Consider the following 15,161-nt stretch of genomic DNA (forward strand, 5'->3'; position numbering starts at 1 on the left):
TTACGATTAATAATTTGTCGTTTCACGATACAGGTATGTGTTATATATTAATCACGTATATATTAATTAAACTACAACAGCCACAAAATATAAAGAAACACGAATAACATACATTTAACGCACAATAGGCTGCTCAAGTTTTGTAATTTTTACATCGATACTTATTTAATGTAATTTTATCGTTCCTTAACATTTCTTAAAGTTGTCCATTATATATAGGTATATATATTATAATATATATATATATATATATATATATATATATATATATATACGTACATAGAGACGATATACATTAGAATTAAATCGCCTTGCATTTTCTACGACAAACGCCTATGTCGTAGACTCGAACGGTACTACTATTACTATCGAAGTTCAGCTAAATTCCTGCCAACTGCAATTTCTTATTGCAATATTTTAAATATCCTTGACGCCAAGAAAATACAGACTCTCGCACAAAAGTAAAAAAAAAATAGTAAATTTAAATTTTAACAATATTTTGATACATTATAAAGGAGAAAGATATAAAAATTAGAACAGATAGAGAGACAAGCATCACTCATATAAAATGATTTCACAAAAAAATTATCAGGTACATACAAGAGAATATTTAAGATTTCAGAAATCATAATAATACGACTACGGCACCAAATAATATTGTATTACTGTGATAAGAATTTTGCACTACCTACGCTATATTAACAAGAAAAGAAAAGAAAAAAAAAAACATAAAAAGAAGAGAACTAAAAAAACACTGCCACCATAAAAATGTACGCATATAAATATAATAATTCTAATACGGGCATAATGTGAAATAATCTTATTATAATTATATAAGAATACTTTCGTATAGTACTAATTTTACGATTTAGAATCCATGCGTAAATGCAGTATGAATGGAAGAAAGTTGTAAAACTTCGATGAAAAAAAAAGGTGAAAGGACGAATTGCTTGGAAAATGAGCGGCCATTAAAACTTTGAATACAATTTTTACAAAGCTTTTATGGATATTAAAACAAAACAAAACAAAAATAATTTTTATTTTTAAACATTAATTATCGTGAACATACACGCCATTCGTTCTATCAGCATATTCTTTTGTTACGATTAGCGCACACATTACCTATATTTCAAAATCGCAGCATTTTCATTATATCGCGATATAGATAAGTATGTATGTATATATATTTCACAAATCATTATCATTATGATGATCATCATCATCATTACTATTATTATTATTATTATTATTATTATTATTATTATTATTATTATTATTATTATTATTATTATTATTATTATTATTATTATTATTATTATTAATATTATTATTATTATTATTATTATTATTATTATTATTACTATCATCATTATTATCATCATCATCATTATTATAATTATTATTCTTAGATATATGTATATATATATATCTTCGTAGCTTCCTAACGTCACACATGTATCGACAAATGCAAAAAAGAAGATACAATTAGCAAGAGAGAAAACAGTGAAGATCGATTGATAACGTATGAAAAACAACGTTCTTTCATTTTGTAAATGTTGCTACAAAATGGTATTTCGATTAATTTCATTGCATTTTAATATCTTTAATGTGTGTTTTAGATATATATATATATATATATATATATATATATATACACGAAATTCCAAATCCAAAAAATACATTCGGTTTTCTCTCTTTTTATTTCTTCTTCTTCTTCCATTTTTTTTCATCTCATGTCTTATTTGCTTTTATTTTTATATAAATAATATTTAATATATCATTGCTCTCGAAAACATTTAATATGTTTTTTTATAAATATTTATTTCTCGTTAGGTCGCATAGTTCTTAGGCAAATGATTCTGATTGGAACATTTGTTTTTTTCTTAATTTTATTGAAATAACAAATAAGTATGTCCGCTTAGTATCGTTGGTCTCTTATTTATAATAAAAATAAACATGTGAATCGTATAATCGCTTGGTGCCTCTTCAAAAAGTGTTTCTCTTTTTGTGTTCGCGCGTATCTTGTGAAACATAAAGCATCGATTGCTTCTTCCAGTGTTTAAAAAAAAAAAAAAAAAGAAAAAAAAGAAAAGAAAAAACAATGAATCACGTGGTATATGTCAATTGATTGCTAATTTTTAAGTATTATAACAGCGATGAGTTATAACTCTAGCATAATATAATCGATTAACGTATTAAGAAATAATTTTTAAGATGACGTTGAGGATAAGAAGCACGATGCTTCGTAACGGCTGACGTATGGAACTGATTATCTATTTAACTTTAATGTATTATTTAAGTATAATCATAATGAAATTCGTTCGTATATGTCGACAAATAAGTCTTTTGTTCCGTAGAAAAGTATAATTAAGTCCAATAAATCTGTCGCACTACGTACTTGGACGCTTCAAAAAGAATTTTATATTGACGCGTTCATAAATATTCTTGTTAGAAAATTATTTCGATTTTTAACAAGAAAGAAAACCTTAATATACTTGCTAAAGGAAAAAGAAAAGAGAGAGAAAGATATGTATGTATCGAATTCTTCATTTCGAGAATGAAATTAGTGCAATATTGTTATAATTTGTACGGACACAAAATATATAGTGCGATTAATAAGTTATTTCGAGTTTTTCGAATATTGCGAAAGTAATTTATTTGATCTGATGTTATCATAATAATTTAATTATTTAAATTTTATTCACGATAATTTGGATAAAAAATAAAACAAAACCGATTCCAAATAATAATGATAATATATTATTTAAAATAGAAAATGAGACAATAAACAATGATAAGACATTCACATTGATGTGTTTTAAATTGTTATTTTGAAAGTCGATTAACTTTCAAAAAAAGAATTTTTATTTCTACTTTTATGAAATATTGAATACAATAATTAATGTATTTATTAATGTTTTTACATTTTTTATAATAATACTTTTATCTTTTTTTCGCATAAATTAGATACAATTTTTTCATTTGAAATTTTTCGGAACTTCATTTTCGAAAAGTAGTAAAAACATACACATCGCTCTGTAAATGTTATTAGATAAAAACGACCAGGTCATTACATGAGTCCTATTAAGTAATATCACATATACATATAGCATATATTCATCTGTATCTTTAGAAAAAATTGTTCATTATAATGTTAAATAAAAATATTACATGTACACTAGCATGTCTGTCATTCAAGGCTACTACTCTTATCAAAATAACATTCTCATAAATAAAACATCTCAATTATTATCTAATTAATATATTGAAGAATTATATGCAATTCTTTTTACGAATCGAAAATATTAAAAAATATTTTACGTTTATTTTGATTTTATCATTGATCATTAAATAAACATTGAAACATTTAGTTTTTTTTTATTTTCTTAGTTCTAAATATAGATTTTATGAAAGTTTTATTTTTTACTCTCTGTCTTTTAAAAACACTTAATTTTTCTAAATGCTAAATACAATGTAAATACCAATGTAATTACCAATTCAAATGATAATAAAACTTTTATTTTGTTCATTCCAATGATACAGATAGTACAAGCGATCAATTCTTATTGAAATGTATTCTTTTTTAATACCACTCTAAGTTTGCAGATGGCGATAAATGTGTTTTTTACACTTGTACCTAGTTCCTGTATTGTATTAATTTTGAACTCTATATTTTATAAATATTATTTTTATATTTTATAAATGAGCTCCTTTTTTGTAATAAAAATCTAATACAAAGTATAAATTCTAGAGTGAAATTTGTCCTTGTTATTGCTTCTACTTATTCCCTAAAAAGATTCAACATAATGTAAATTCACTATATTATTTGGTATCAGTGGTATGCGTTTCTTTTCATTCTCTTGAAATACGGCGAATAGATGTTGTATTATCGTCGAATTCTTATTTAACTCATAAAATGGTTAGCAGACTTATATGATTAATGACATTATATTAAAAATCATAATTTTTTGGATTTAAAATGCATCAATTGTGAAAAAGAATCATGAAGAATGCTGCTTATTCCAAATAATTCAATGACTGTCGAATAGCTGTAGTTTCACCTGTCATTAGAAACTTGTAGGGTTCATAATAATATTGTTTTAAACATATGGAAAAAATTTTCGAAAAATTTAGAAAAAAGATTATCGTAAATGTCAGTCTCTTATACAATTTGTGTATAGTTTGATATTGTTTAATTGTGGAATTAATTTGATATACCAATAATATATTTATTTAGTTAGTTATGAATATAATTTACACAAACTTTACTATTCTTTTCTTTTTTTCATCAATAGCACATGCTTCAAAAGAACTAATTTAACTTTCTTTTTATAGGGTTTTTTGAAAGTTGTTAAAAATAAACAATACTTTAAATGTTATTAAGTCAAATTCAAGAGGCGCCGTGAAAGTAAAATTGATTATTATACACGTAAATGATTGACCATCCTAGACAAGAATAAGTGAAATACTCCTAAATACAGGTTGCTTGTCCATTTATCCAATAAGTATATTACATGTCAAACAAGTTATATAATATAAAGTACTTGTTTAATATTATATTTTATAAAATATACTATTAGTATTGTTTAATAATTTTTATTTTTTATAGATTCCTTATTCAAGAATTAAAAAAGATAAGATTGTCTGTACTTTTTATAGTTATGAACTTCAAAGACATGTAATTAAAAATTTGGACTTACCAATTATGCATCAACTTATTGTATTGAACTGTTGGTAGCTAGAAGGATAACTATTTCTACTTAAATTCCTTTACACATATTGTAAATGCATATATTTTTATCAAAATGATGAATAACTCAGCTCGCTTTGACTTATAACTGAAGAAATACTGTTCCCTAAATATAATTCTGATACATAACTTCTTTAGTTATTCTTATCTTCTTTTTTTTCTATAATGGCAATAAATATTTCATTATAATCATTTTGTTTTTATTAAATAGCACCAAAAGATTTCCAGGATTTGATAGTGAATCTAAATCTTTTAATGCTGAGGTACATCGGAAGCATATCTTTGGTCAACACGTTGCAAATTATATGAGGACATTAGAACAGCAAGACGACGAAGTTTACAAGAAACAATTCTCTCAGTATATTAAGAATGGAATTGTTGCTAACAACGTAAGTAAATAATATATATTATTACTTTCTGTATACTATAACGTCTAACTTAAAATTACTACTAGACATATCAAGCTATGTAGTGTCGCTGTTGGACAATAGAAAATAACATTGGTTATAAATAGATAAATGTATTTATAAATACATTTTACAATGTAATCTCTGTTAACAGTTCTATTAATTACAAATTTATGAGTACAACTTGGTATGCATGAGTAAATATAAACTTTTTTTGTTGCAGATCGAAGATATATACAAAAAAGCACATGAAGCCATACATGCTAATCCAGAACACGTAAAAGTTACGAAGGATAAAGAACCTGTCAAGAAAAGATGGAATCGTGCGAAGCTCTCATTGTCTGAACGTAAAAATCGTGTTGCTCAAAAGAAAGCGTCATTCCTCAAAACTTTGGCAGAATTGGATGCCTAAAAATCTTATTTTATGTTTTGCCCAGCCTTTTATCGAGCATCGTATTTTGTCACAGTGTTTGTATTTGGTTGTATTTGGCATGATAATAAAATAAGATGATTAAAGTATTATTTTTATTAAAATGTAAATATTTTTTAATAGCAAAATTATTCTAATCAAATATGATTATATATGAATTGATTACCTGATGAATGTTTTCGTTTATGCAGAATTTTTGTGTATTTTCTAAAATTTTGAAGAAATGTAATGACAACATATTTCTATTGAAGATTGTAAAATTTTGTAGCTATGATTTATTTGAAGAGAAAAATTGGAAGACATAACAATTAAAATTGACTATTATAAGAGTAATTCAATGACGGTCGTTTCTGCGCTTGATTCAGTTTTGTAGCGAAATCGTGGCGAAATCATGTATCCTTCGGCAAGACACATAACTAATGCCTAGGTGCCACCAAACAGACACGTGGGAAACCAACCAAACAAAATAGGAGACAACAAAGATGTTAAAAACAGAAGAGATGATAAAAACATCGGGAACAAAAAAGAAATCATTCATTTTTTCTTTGATTCTTCAGAACACAGCCAAAATTACTGAAAACGATAGTCTGATTAAATTACTGTGTACCTGACAAAAATAAGTACATTACAATTATTGCTTGATGTACAAAGTTTCTTTCTGCATAGTGAGTTGTCCATGAAAAACCCACGATTGTTGATCCCGACGTGATCTTTATGCATCAAGAGCTCCTACTAAAAGAAAAACGTATCAGCGTCAGCCATCTTGCCTCATAAAAAACGAGGACCAAAAAAAAAAATTAACAAATAATAAATACTACAAATTATAATCAGTCTCATGTATAGAACACCTGAAAAAAAAAGGATACCGAACATCATGTCAAAAGCCAATAGTGTATACACAGACCTATTAGCATTCGGCGTGAACCTGAATACGATCTCCACAAATCAACAACAGCAAGTTAAACACATTGATGGTACCATTGACTGGTACCAGTGACACAGTGGATACAGACGGCAAAGGAACTCATCCTGAACAAACGAATCAAAACAACAACGATAAATCAATTCATATTGATGGCTTCACCAAAAATTCGATCGGATCTCTGGTTCATTATGGCTGAAACTGAATTCACTACTTATGGAATCGTTGATGATAAAGTAAAATATCTAACAGTCGTTAAGGCCCTTGACCACGACATGATCGAGCTGATTTCAGACGTAATATGACAGGAGCCTACTACAGATTAATACAAAACTCTCAATAACGCGATAATCTCATGACTCTCTAATTCCAAACAAAACCAAGTAAAGAACGTAAGTCAACGCTTGCAAATAGTACATCTTCTCCTGCGATAATACGTGAATTAGCTGACGGTTTCGCTGATGATACCATATTGCATCAATTTTGGCTTGAACGAATACAAGCATATATCAAACTGCATCTGATTACCACGAATAAACTTCCGCTTGATGCTATAGCCGAGTTTGCAGACCGTTTTTACGAGCTGATGCCTTACGATCAACAAAATAACCAGATCATGGCAACTTTTGCACGCTATCCTGCATTATTGATTCCTCATGATATTGACTCAAAACTCATGGAAATTAAAAAATCTCTTGCTACGTGTATGATGGAGATCAATGAGTTAAAATTACAGCAACAAAACGCACAACAGCATCTACAACAACTCACTTTATTGCAACAACAAAACTAACAACTACAGACCCAACTTCAACAAGCCACCCAATCTCCGAAATACCATAACCGCAGCAGACTAAGATCACTGACACTTACATGCAATGGTACCTGCTATTATTATCAAAGGTTTGACAGCGAAGCAAAACGCTGCACCTTACCTTATAAATTCTCTTCAATAACTACACTGACATCAACAAACCAGGAAAACTAACATCGCTGTCTTCAATAGGAGCAGTGAATGGCAGCAACTCCATACCAAAAGAGCTCCGACTACACATTTACGACAACACACCTGATTAATTCTGGGTCCGTCGTGTCTATACTACCTGCCAAAAAGTTTCGTAAAAATTGAAATATAGATCCACTCTACGCTGCAAATTCATTACGAATAAACACATACGATGTCAAAATCATCAACCTTAATTTAAATCTCCGCAGAGATTTCTCCTGGTCTTTCATCATCGCAGATGACACAAAAACATCACTCATCAAAGCTGATCTTTTAACACACTACAACCTGCTCATTGATCTAAAACACCAACAACTGATTGATCCAGTGACTCATCTCTCATCAAAAGGAAAAACAATGGAAGCGTAGCATTATGGTATCTCAACTATAAGTTCAAATTTGCTTCCTAAGTATACTGAACTCCTAAAACAATTCACCGAGATCACTAAACCAATCAGCAAGCCATTCTTAAATTCAAAAGCACGTGCATATGCGCACAAAATTACTACGCATGGTCCACCAGTCATTGCACGAGCACCTAAAATAGCCGATGAAAAGGCAGCAGCAGCAAAAATTCAAATCATAGAACCTCCGGACTCCGGAATGATTAGACTCTACAACAGCATGTACGCCAGTCCTACTCATACGACACGAAAGAAAAACAACAGCTGGGGAATGTGCAATGACTACCGTAAACTCAATGATGCCACTGATCCAGACATGTACAGCCCTCCGCTCATCCAAGATCTCTTCCCACGTTTACATAACAAAAAACCTTGCAGAAAAATCGACGACGAAAAAGCATACCTAAAACTACCTATGCACAAGAACAACATCGAAAAAACTGCCATCATAACTCCATGGAGGCTTTACGAGTATGGGGGTTCATGCCCTTTGGTCTAAAAAACGCTACCTAGTCATATCAACGATTCATGGACGCACTCTTCAAAGACCTGGACCTGGACGCGGATAACATTCTAGTATTCTCGGACGATGAAGACCAACATCTAGAATACGTACACATCATACTCGAACGCTTAAAAGACAACAACCTTATTATTAATTTTAAAAAATGCATGTTCAACCAAAGAAAGATAAATTTCCTGGGATATACTATCAATGAACATACACTGCACCATGCGAATGAGTTGATGCCATTAAAGGATATCCGAAACCGGAAACTATCGCTGAACTCCGCAGATTTCTTGGCATGATCAACTATTATGGTCGCTATATACTTCAGGTAGCTCAAATCATGCTTCTTCTTCTTAACAGTTACCTTAAAGAGTCCATAAAAAATGATAAAACCATGATTGCTTAGACTCCTGAACCTATAAGGTATTTGAAACATGCAAAAATACACTCGCATCAATCACATTGCTCGCTTTTCCATCTTCAAACGAACCCATAGCTCTCACAACCGACATATTCGCAACTGCTATTGAAGCTAAACTAGAACAGCAGGAAGGTGATACCCGAAAACCTATAGGGTTTTTCTCCAGAAGCAGAACAGAAATATAACACATACGATCGTGAACTTCTTGCTATTTTTGCATCTGTCAAATTTTTCCATCACTTGCTAGATTGCCGTCAATTTGTCATCAAAACAGACCACTCACTTTTGCCTTCAAACAAAAACTGGACAAAGCATCGCAACGTCAATTACGACAGTTCAACTACATCTCACAATTTTCCACTGACATAATCTATGTGAAGGGTGATGATAACACAGTCACAGATACACTATCTCGCATTAATACCATCCATTCATGCCATCCATTTTCACACCTCTTGAAATCCAACAAGCACAATTGAACAACACTGAGTTAGCTGATCTGATCAGAGACTCAACTTCATTAAAAAAACTCACGCTAGAACCAGGAATCAGCATCTACTGATATTTCAACAGGATACATCAGACCATTCATACCAGAACTACTACGTAAAACAGCTCTCAAAGTCACACACAATTTTTTATATCCTAGCGGCAGGACCATCTTTAAATTTACATGAAAAATGCATTTGGCCTGGAATCCGTAAGGACGCACTCAAATGATCTAGAGAATATTTTGCTTGCTAACGAGCAAAAATTCACCGTCACAACAAGATCAAGGCAAACCACATAGATGTACTTGATAACTGCTTCGACCACATTCACTAGGACATCATCTTTCTACTGAAAGTCAAAGACTACCAATACTGCTTAACCATTATTGATCGTTTCACCAGATGGCCCGTAGCTATACCTTTGAAGGACATGACAACGGATATCATCACTACTGCATTTTACGAACATTGGATCTGTCATTACGGTACATCAATAAAAATCACAATCGGCCAAGGAACTCAATTCGAGTCAGCGCTTTTTCAAGCTCTCATCCAGCTTGTGGAGCAACAAAAACTCGGCCGTCACCCACCATCCTTAATCCACTAGAATTATAGAAAGGATGCAAAAGATTCTCAAAGCAACGCTGATGTGTTCCTCTAAACCATGGACAGAGATCTTATCTACAGTATTATTAGGCCTAAGAAAAAGCTTTAAACTTGACATTCAAGCTACCCCAGCTGACATCCTATATGGTACCTGTTTATGCGTACCAGACGAATTCTTTGTCACTGCTGAACAACAATCTGAACCACAAATCTTCATGGAGAAACACAGAGAATTCATGCATGGACTTACATCTACATCGACTGCTCACCACAACAAAGCCAGGATCTTCATTCTAAAAGACCTTGAAACCTGTTGTCATGTATTCCTGCGCTGTGATCTCGTGAAAGATCCACTAGAAGCACCGTACATTGGTACTTATTAGGTCTATAAGGTTATAGACCTAATAAGTGACCGGGTATTCAAAATTAACATCAATGGAGAAGAAAAAACATTTCAATAGACAGATTGAAATCTGCATACATCAGCAAGACCAACGATGATCAACCAGACTCTTCAATAGATCAACAAATCCAACCACATCACTGGAGTTCCATTGCAGATAAACCTAAATGAACTTACACATATAAAGTCAATTTCAAACTTCCCGCAGAAACTCTCTCAGGGGGGGATGGCTGTGGCGACTTCGTTGCAACTCTTACGCCTCTTCCGGCAAGACACATAATTAACCACCTCGGCCCCACCAACACACGTGGGAACTAACCTAACAAAGTGAGAGACAACAAAGACGTCGAAAACAAAAGAGACGACAAAGATGCCAGGAACAAAAAAATAATCTTTCTTTCTTTGATTCTTCTTAAGAATCCAATATGACCATAGCCATAGCTGCTGTGAGTGATAGTCTGATTAAACTACTGTATACTTGACAGAGTTAAATAAGTATATCACAATTATTGCTTGATGTACAAAGTTTCTTTCTACATAGTGGATTGTCATAGTAAATGTCCACGAAAAACCCACAGATTAACAACATCAGCGCCACCTGTATTTCTATACATGTACAAGTTTAAAAGAAATATTTTATTAAAAGATATGTTTCATTCGTACGTTTTATATTTTTCTTTGTTATATTAATTGTATCAATTTAATTAAAATAATTTTCTAATATATAGTAAAATTTTAAAAAATAATTAAGATGCGAATGTAAACTTAATAAATAATATTAGGTTGCTTATGGATTATTATTTTGCACAATATTTTCATATATATTTATTTCTAATATATATTGCAATAAAAATGGAATAATTATATAATTCAACTCAAAAAATATTTCATTAATATTTTTTAGATAAATCAAAAGTAATAAAATTTCTATAAAAAAAAAGTTCTGTATATTAACTATCGATTCCTACACATGCTATATGCTTTTATAGAAAGTGCAAGAAAAGTAATGAGATAGGGAAGATCAGCTGAGAGCTTAATCTTTCATGCCTTTAATATTTTTTTGAATAAAAAATTACTGTTATTTTTTCCTCGTTTTGTTAATTATTTCTAGACATCCAGGCAACTTCATTTTTTTTGCCCATAAAGACCAAATTGTTGTAGGCGTTACAATAGATTTTTACCTTTAGTTAAGGTTACGATTGCGTCTGAATTACGATTCCCGATATTTTATTTAATTCCTCGATTGTTAATTAGGCTTTCAGTCATGTCATGACGAATGTAATGAATATGCAATATGTTACAAAGCGTTTTAATTTATTATTGCAGCTGGAAGTTCTATAATTTACGCTTCGTTATTTCGATCTAATCTAAAATATCATGTTTTCTTCGCATTTGTATAACCAAGTCGATCCATTCTTTCAATTTGAATTTTTTATTAAATCTACCGATATGGAACCACGGGATACTAAGTCAATGGGTCCATTATCTTCAAATCCAGCAACACTAATATAGTTGCTGAATTGAAGTTCGATTCGATTTGGTAATAATTCACCATTATAGAATGCTAGTCTGCACGATTTGCGGAAGAGATAGAACAATTCGATTTATTATTCGTCTTGAGATAAAAAACCTTCCTTGATGCCCGTTTGAAAGTGAAAAAAAAAAAAGGAAATGCGTTCGTTTTTAAAAACGCAATAAAAAAATGTTGAAACTCCTAACAGATAGTAATTTTAAATTGCAATTGTTATATATCAATTATTTTATCGATTAGAATGATTAGATTTCGAAAGGATAGATCGAAGAAAAAGAAAAAAAGAAATAAAGTAAAAGTTAGATAACAACCTAAGAGTATGTAGAGAGGAGAAAACAATAGACGAACTTCCGTTTATATTTAGCTTTACACGCGCGCATTTTTAGTATGATAGGAGCCAGCGAACATAGTCGAAGTTATATTAATTAAACTATCCAAATACAAAATGTAAAGAAACATGATAAATTGATGTTACCTTTAATGCATGCATTACTATCTCGTGTATTATTATCAAGCAATATAAGTAAATAATAATTATGGCAAAATACTTATTGGACAGTATTCTTTTTTAATACTACTCTACATTTATAGGTGGCGAAAAATGTGTTTTTCAAACTAGTTCCTAGTTCCTTTATTGCTTCTAGTTCCTCTATTATATTTATTTTGATCTTTATATTTTTTATGTATTATTTTTATAATACTTTATAAATAAGTTCCTTTTTTGTGATAAAAATTTTACACAAAGTATAAATTCTTTGGATAAATTTTTCCGTATTATTGTTTTTATTTATTCTCTAGAGAAATTCAATATAGTGTAAATTCACTATATAGTTTGGTATCAATGGTGTGCATTTCTTTTCGTCTCCTGAAATACGGCGAGTAGGTGTTGCATTAGCATCGATTCTTTATCTAACTGTTAAAATGGTAAGCAGATTTATATGATTAATATTAGTGATATCGAGAATCACAATTTCTTAGTTTTGAAGAGAATAATTTTTGAAAAATAAACTTGAAGGATGCTTCGTATTCCGAAGGATTCAATAATTGTCGAATAGCTGTAATTTTTTCTACCATTAAAAACGTGTTGGGATTCTAATAATATTGTTTTAAACATATGGGAAAAGTTTTTGAAAAATTATCGAAAAATTTAGTAAAAACATTTTCGTAAATGTCAGTCTTTACAAAATATCTCACTTTGTGTATAGTTTAAAATATTGTTTAATTGTGGAATTAATTTGATATACCAATAATATATTTATTGGTTAGTTATGAATATAATTTACACAAACTTTACTATTCTTTTCTTTTTTTTTCATCAATAACATATGCTTCAAAAGAATTAATTTAACTTTCTTTTTATAGGGTTTTGTGAAAGTTGTTAAAAATAAACAGTACTTTAAACGTTATCAAGTCAAATTCAAGAGGCGTCGTGAAGGTAAAACTGATTATTATGCACGCAAAAGATTGACCATCCAAGACAAGAATAAGTACAATACTCCTAAATACAGGTTGATTGTTCGTTTATCCAATAAAGATATTACATGTCAAGTAAGTTATATAATATGAAATACCTGTTCAATATTATATATTATAAAATATATATTTAGTATTGTTTAATAATTTTTATCTTTTATAGATTGCTTATTCACGAATTGAAGGAGATAAGATAGTTTGTGCTGCCTACAGTCATGAACTTCCAAGATATGGAATTAAAGTTGGACTTACCAATTATGCATCAGCTTATTGTACTGGACTATTGGTAGCTAGAAGGGTAACTATTTCTACTTAAATTCCTTTACATATATTGCAAATGCATGTATTTTTATCAAAATGATGAACAACTCAGCTCGCTTTGATTTATAACTGAAGATATATTGTTCCCAAAATATAATTCTGATACATCAATTTTCTAGTTATTATAAGATACAGCCATACTGTATAGGTAACTATATGTATGTAATATTTTTTTTCGTACAGCTCCTTAAAAACTTAGGCTTAGATACATTATATCCAGGTACCATTGATGTAACTGGGGATGAATACAATGTGGAAGAATTAGATGATGGTCCAGGTGCATTTAGATGTTACCTAGACACAGGTTTGACACGTACTACCACAGGTGCTAGAGTGTTTGGTGCTATGAAGGGAGCAGTAGATGGAGGTCTTAATATTCCTCATAGGTAAGTGATAGTAAATTTGAAAGATTACTTTTATGAATTAATAAATATCTAATCATTAGGTAATTATTTTTGTGATGATTTTTTGACACATGCGCGTCATCTGAGTCACAGCGAAGTTTACGTCTTTCCTTGTGTTTTACAGTGGCAATTTGTAAACTTTGCACCGGCATAAAAGATTATAAAGTGTCTCTGATAACTCTTATCTTCCTTTTTTTTCTGTATATGGCAATAAATACTTCATCATAATCATTTTGTTTTTATTAAATAGCACCAAAAGATTTCCAGGATTTGATAGTGAATCTAAATCTTTTAATGCTGAGGTACATCGGAAGCATATCTTTGGTCAACACGTTGCAAATTATATGAGGACATTAGAACAGCAAGACGACGAAGTTTACAAGAAACAATTCTCTCAGTATATTAAGAATGGAATTGTTGCTAACAACGTAAGTAAATAATATATATTATTACTTTCTGTATACTATAACGTCTAACTTAAAATTACTACTAGACATATCAAGCTATGTAGTGTCGCTGTTGGACAATAGAAAATAACATTGGTTATAAATAGATAAATGTATTTATAAATACATTTTATAATGTAATCTCTGTTAACAGTTCTATTAATTACAAATTTATGAGTACAACTTGGTATGCATGAGTAAATATAAACTTTTTTTGTTGCAGATCGAAGATATGTACAAAAAAGCACATGAAGCCATACGTGCTAATCCAGAACACGTAAAAGTTACGAAGGATAAAGAACCTGTCAAGAAAAGATGGAATCGTGCGAAGCTCTCATTGTCTGAACGTAAAAATCGTGTTGCTCAAAAGAAAGCGTCATTCCTCAAAACTTTGGCAGAATTGGATGCCTAAAAATCTTATTTTATGTTTTGCCCAGCCTTTTATCGAGCATCGTATTTTGTCACAGTGTTTGTATTTGGTTGTATTTGGCATGATAATAAAATAAGATGATTAAAGTATTATTTTTATTAAAATGTAAATATTTTTTAATAGCAAAATTATTCTAATCAAATATGATTATATATGAATTGATTACCTGATGAATGTTTTCGTTTATGCAGAATTTTTGTGTATT

The 15,161-nt window shown here is 30.2% G+C and overlaps 1 protein-coding gene and 1 pseudogene across 1 annotated transcript; both read left to right on the forward strand.

Annotated features, from left to right (window-relative positions):
* Positions 1–4,686: 4,686 nt before the first annotated feature.
* On the forward strand, positions 4,687–5,676 carry LOC124422201 (annotated as a pseudogene).
* A 6,975-nt stretch (positions 5,677–12,651) lies between these two features.
* LOC124422209 (60S ribosomal protein L5-like) lies at positions 12,652–15,045 on the forward strand. Its single transcript, XM_046958339.1, has 6 exons — positions 12,652–12,806; positions 13,245–13,430; positions 13,519–13,653; positions 13,860–14,062; positions 14,331–14,508; positions 14,750–15,045. Exons 1-6 carry the CDS (start codon positions 12,804–12,806, stop codon positions 14,936–14,938), a joined length of 894 nt encoding a protein of 297 aa, XP_046814295.1. The 5' UTR covers positions 12,652–12,803; the 3' UTR covers positions 14,939–15,045.
* Positions 15,046–15,161: the final 116 nt, after the last annotated feature.

This window comes from Vespa crabro, chromosome 2 (assembly GCF_910589235.1).
Source record: "Vespa crabro chromosome 2, iyVesCrab1.2, whole genome shotgun sequence".
Classification (NCBI taxonomy): domain Eukaryota; kingdom Metazoa; phylum Arthropoda; class Insecta; order Hymenoptera; family Vespidae; genus Vespa; species Vespa crabro.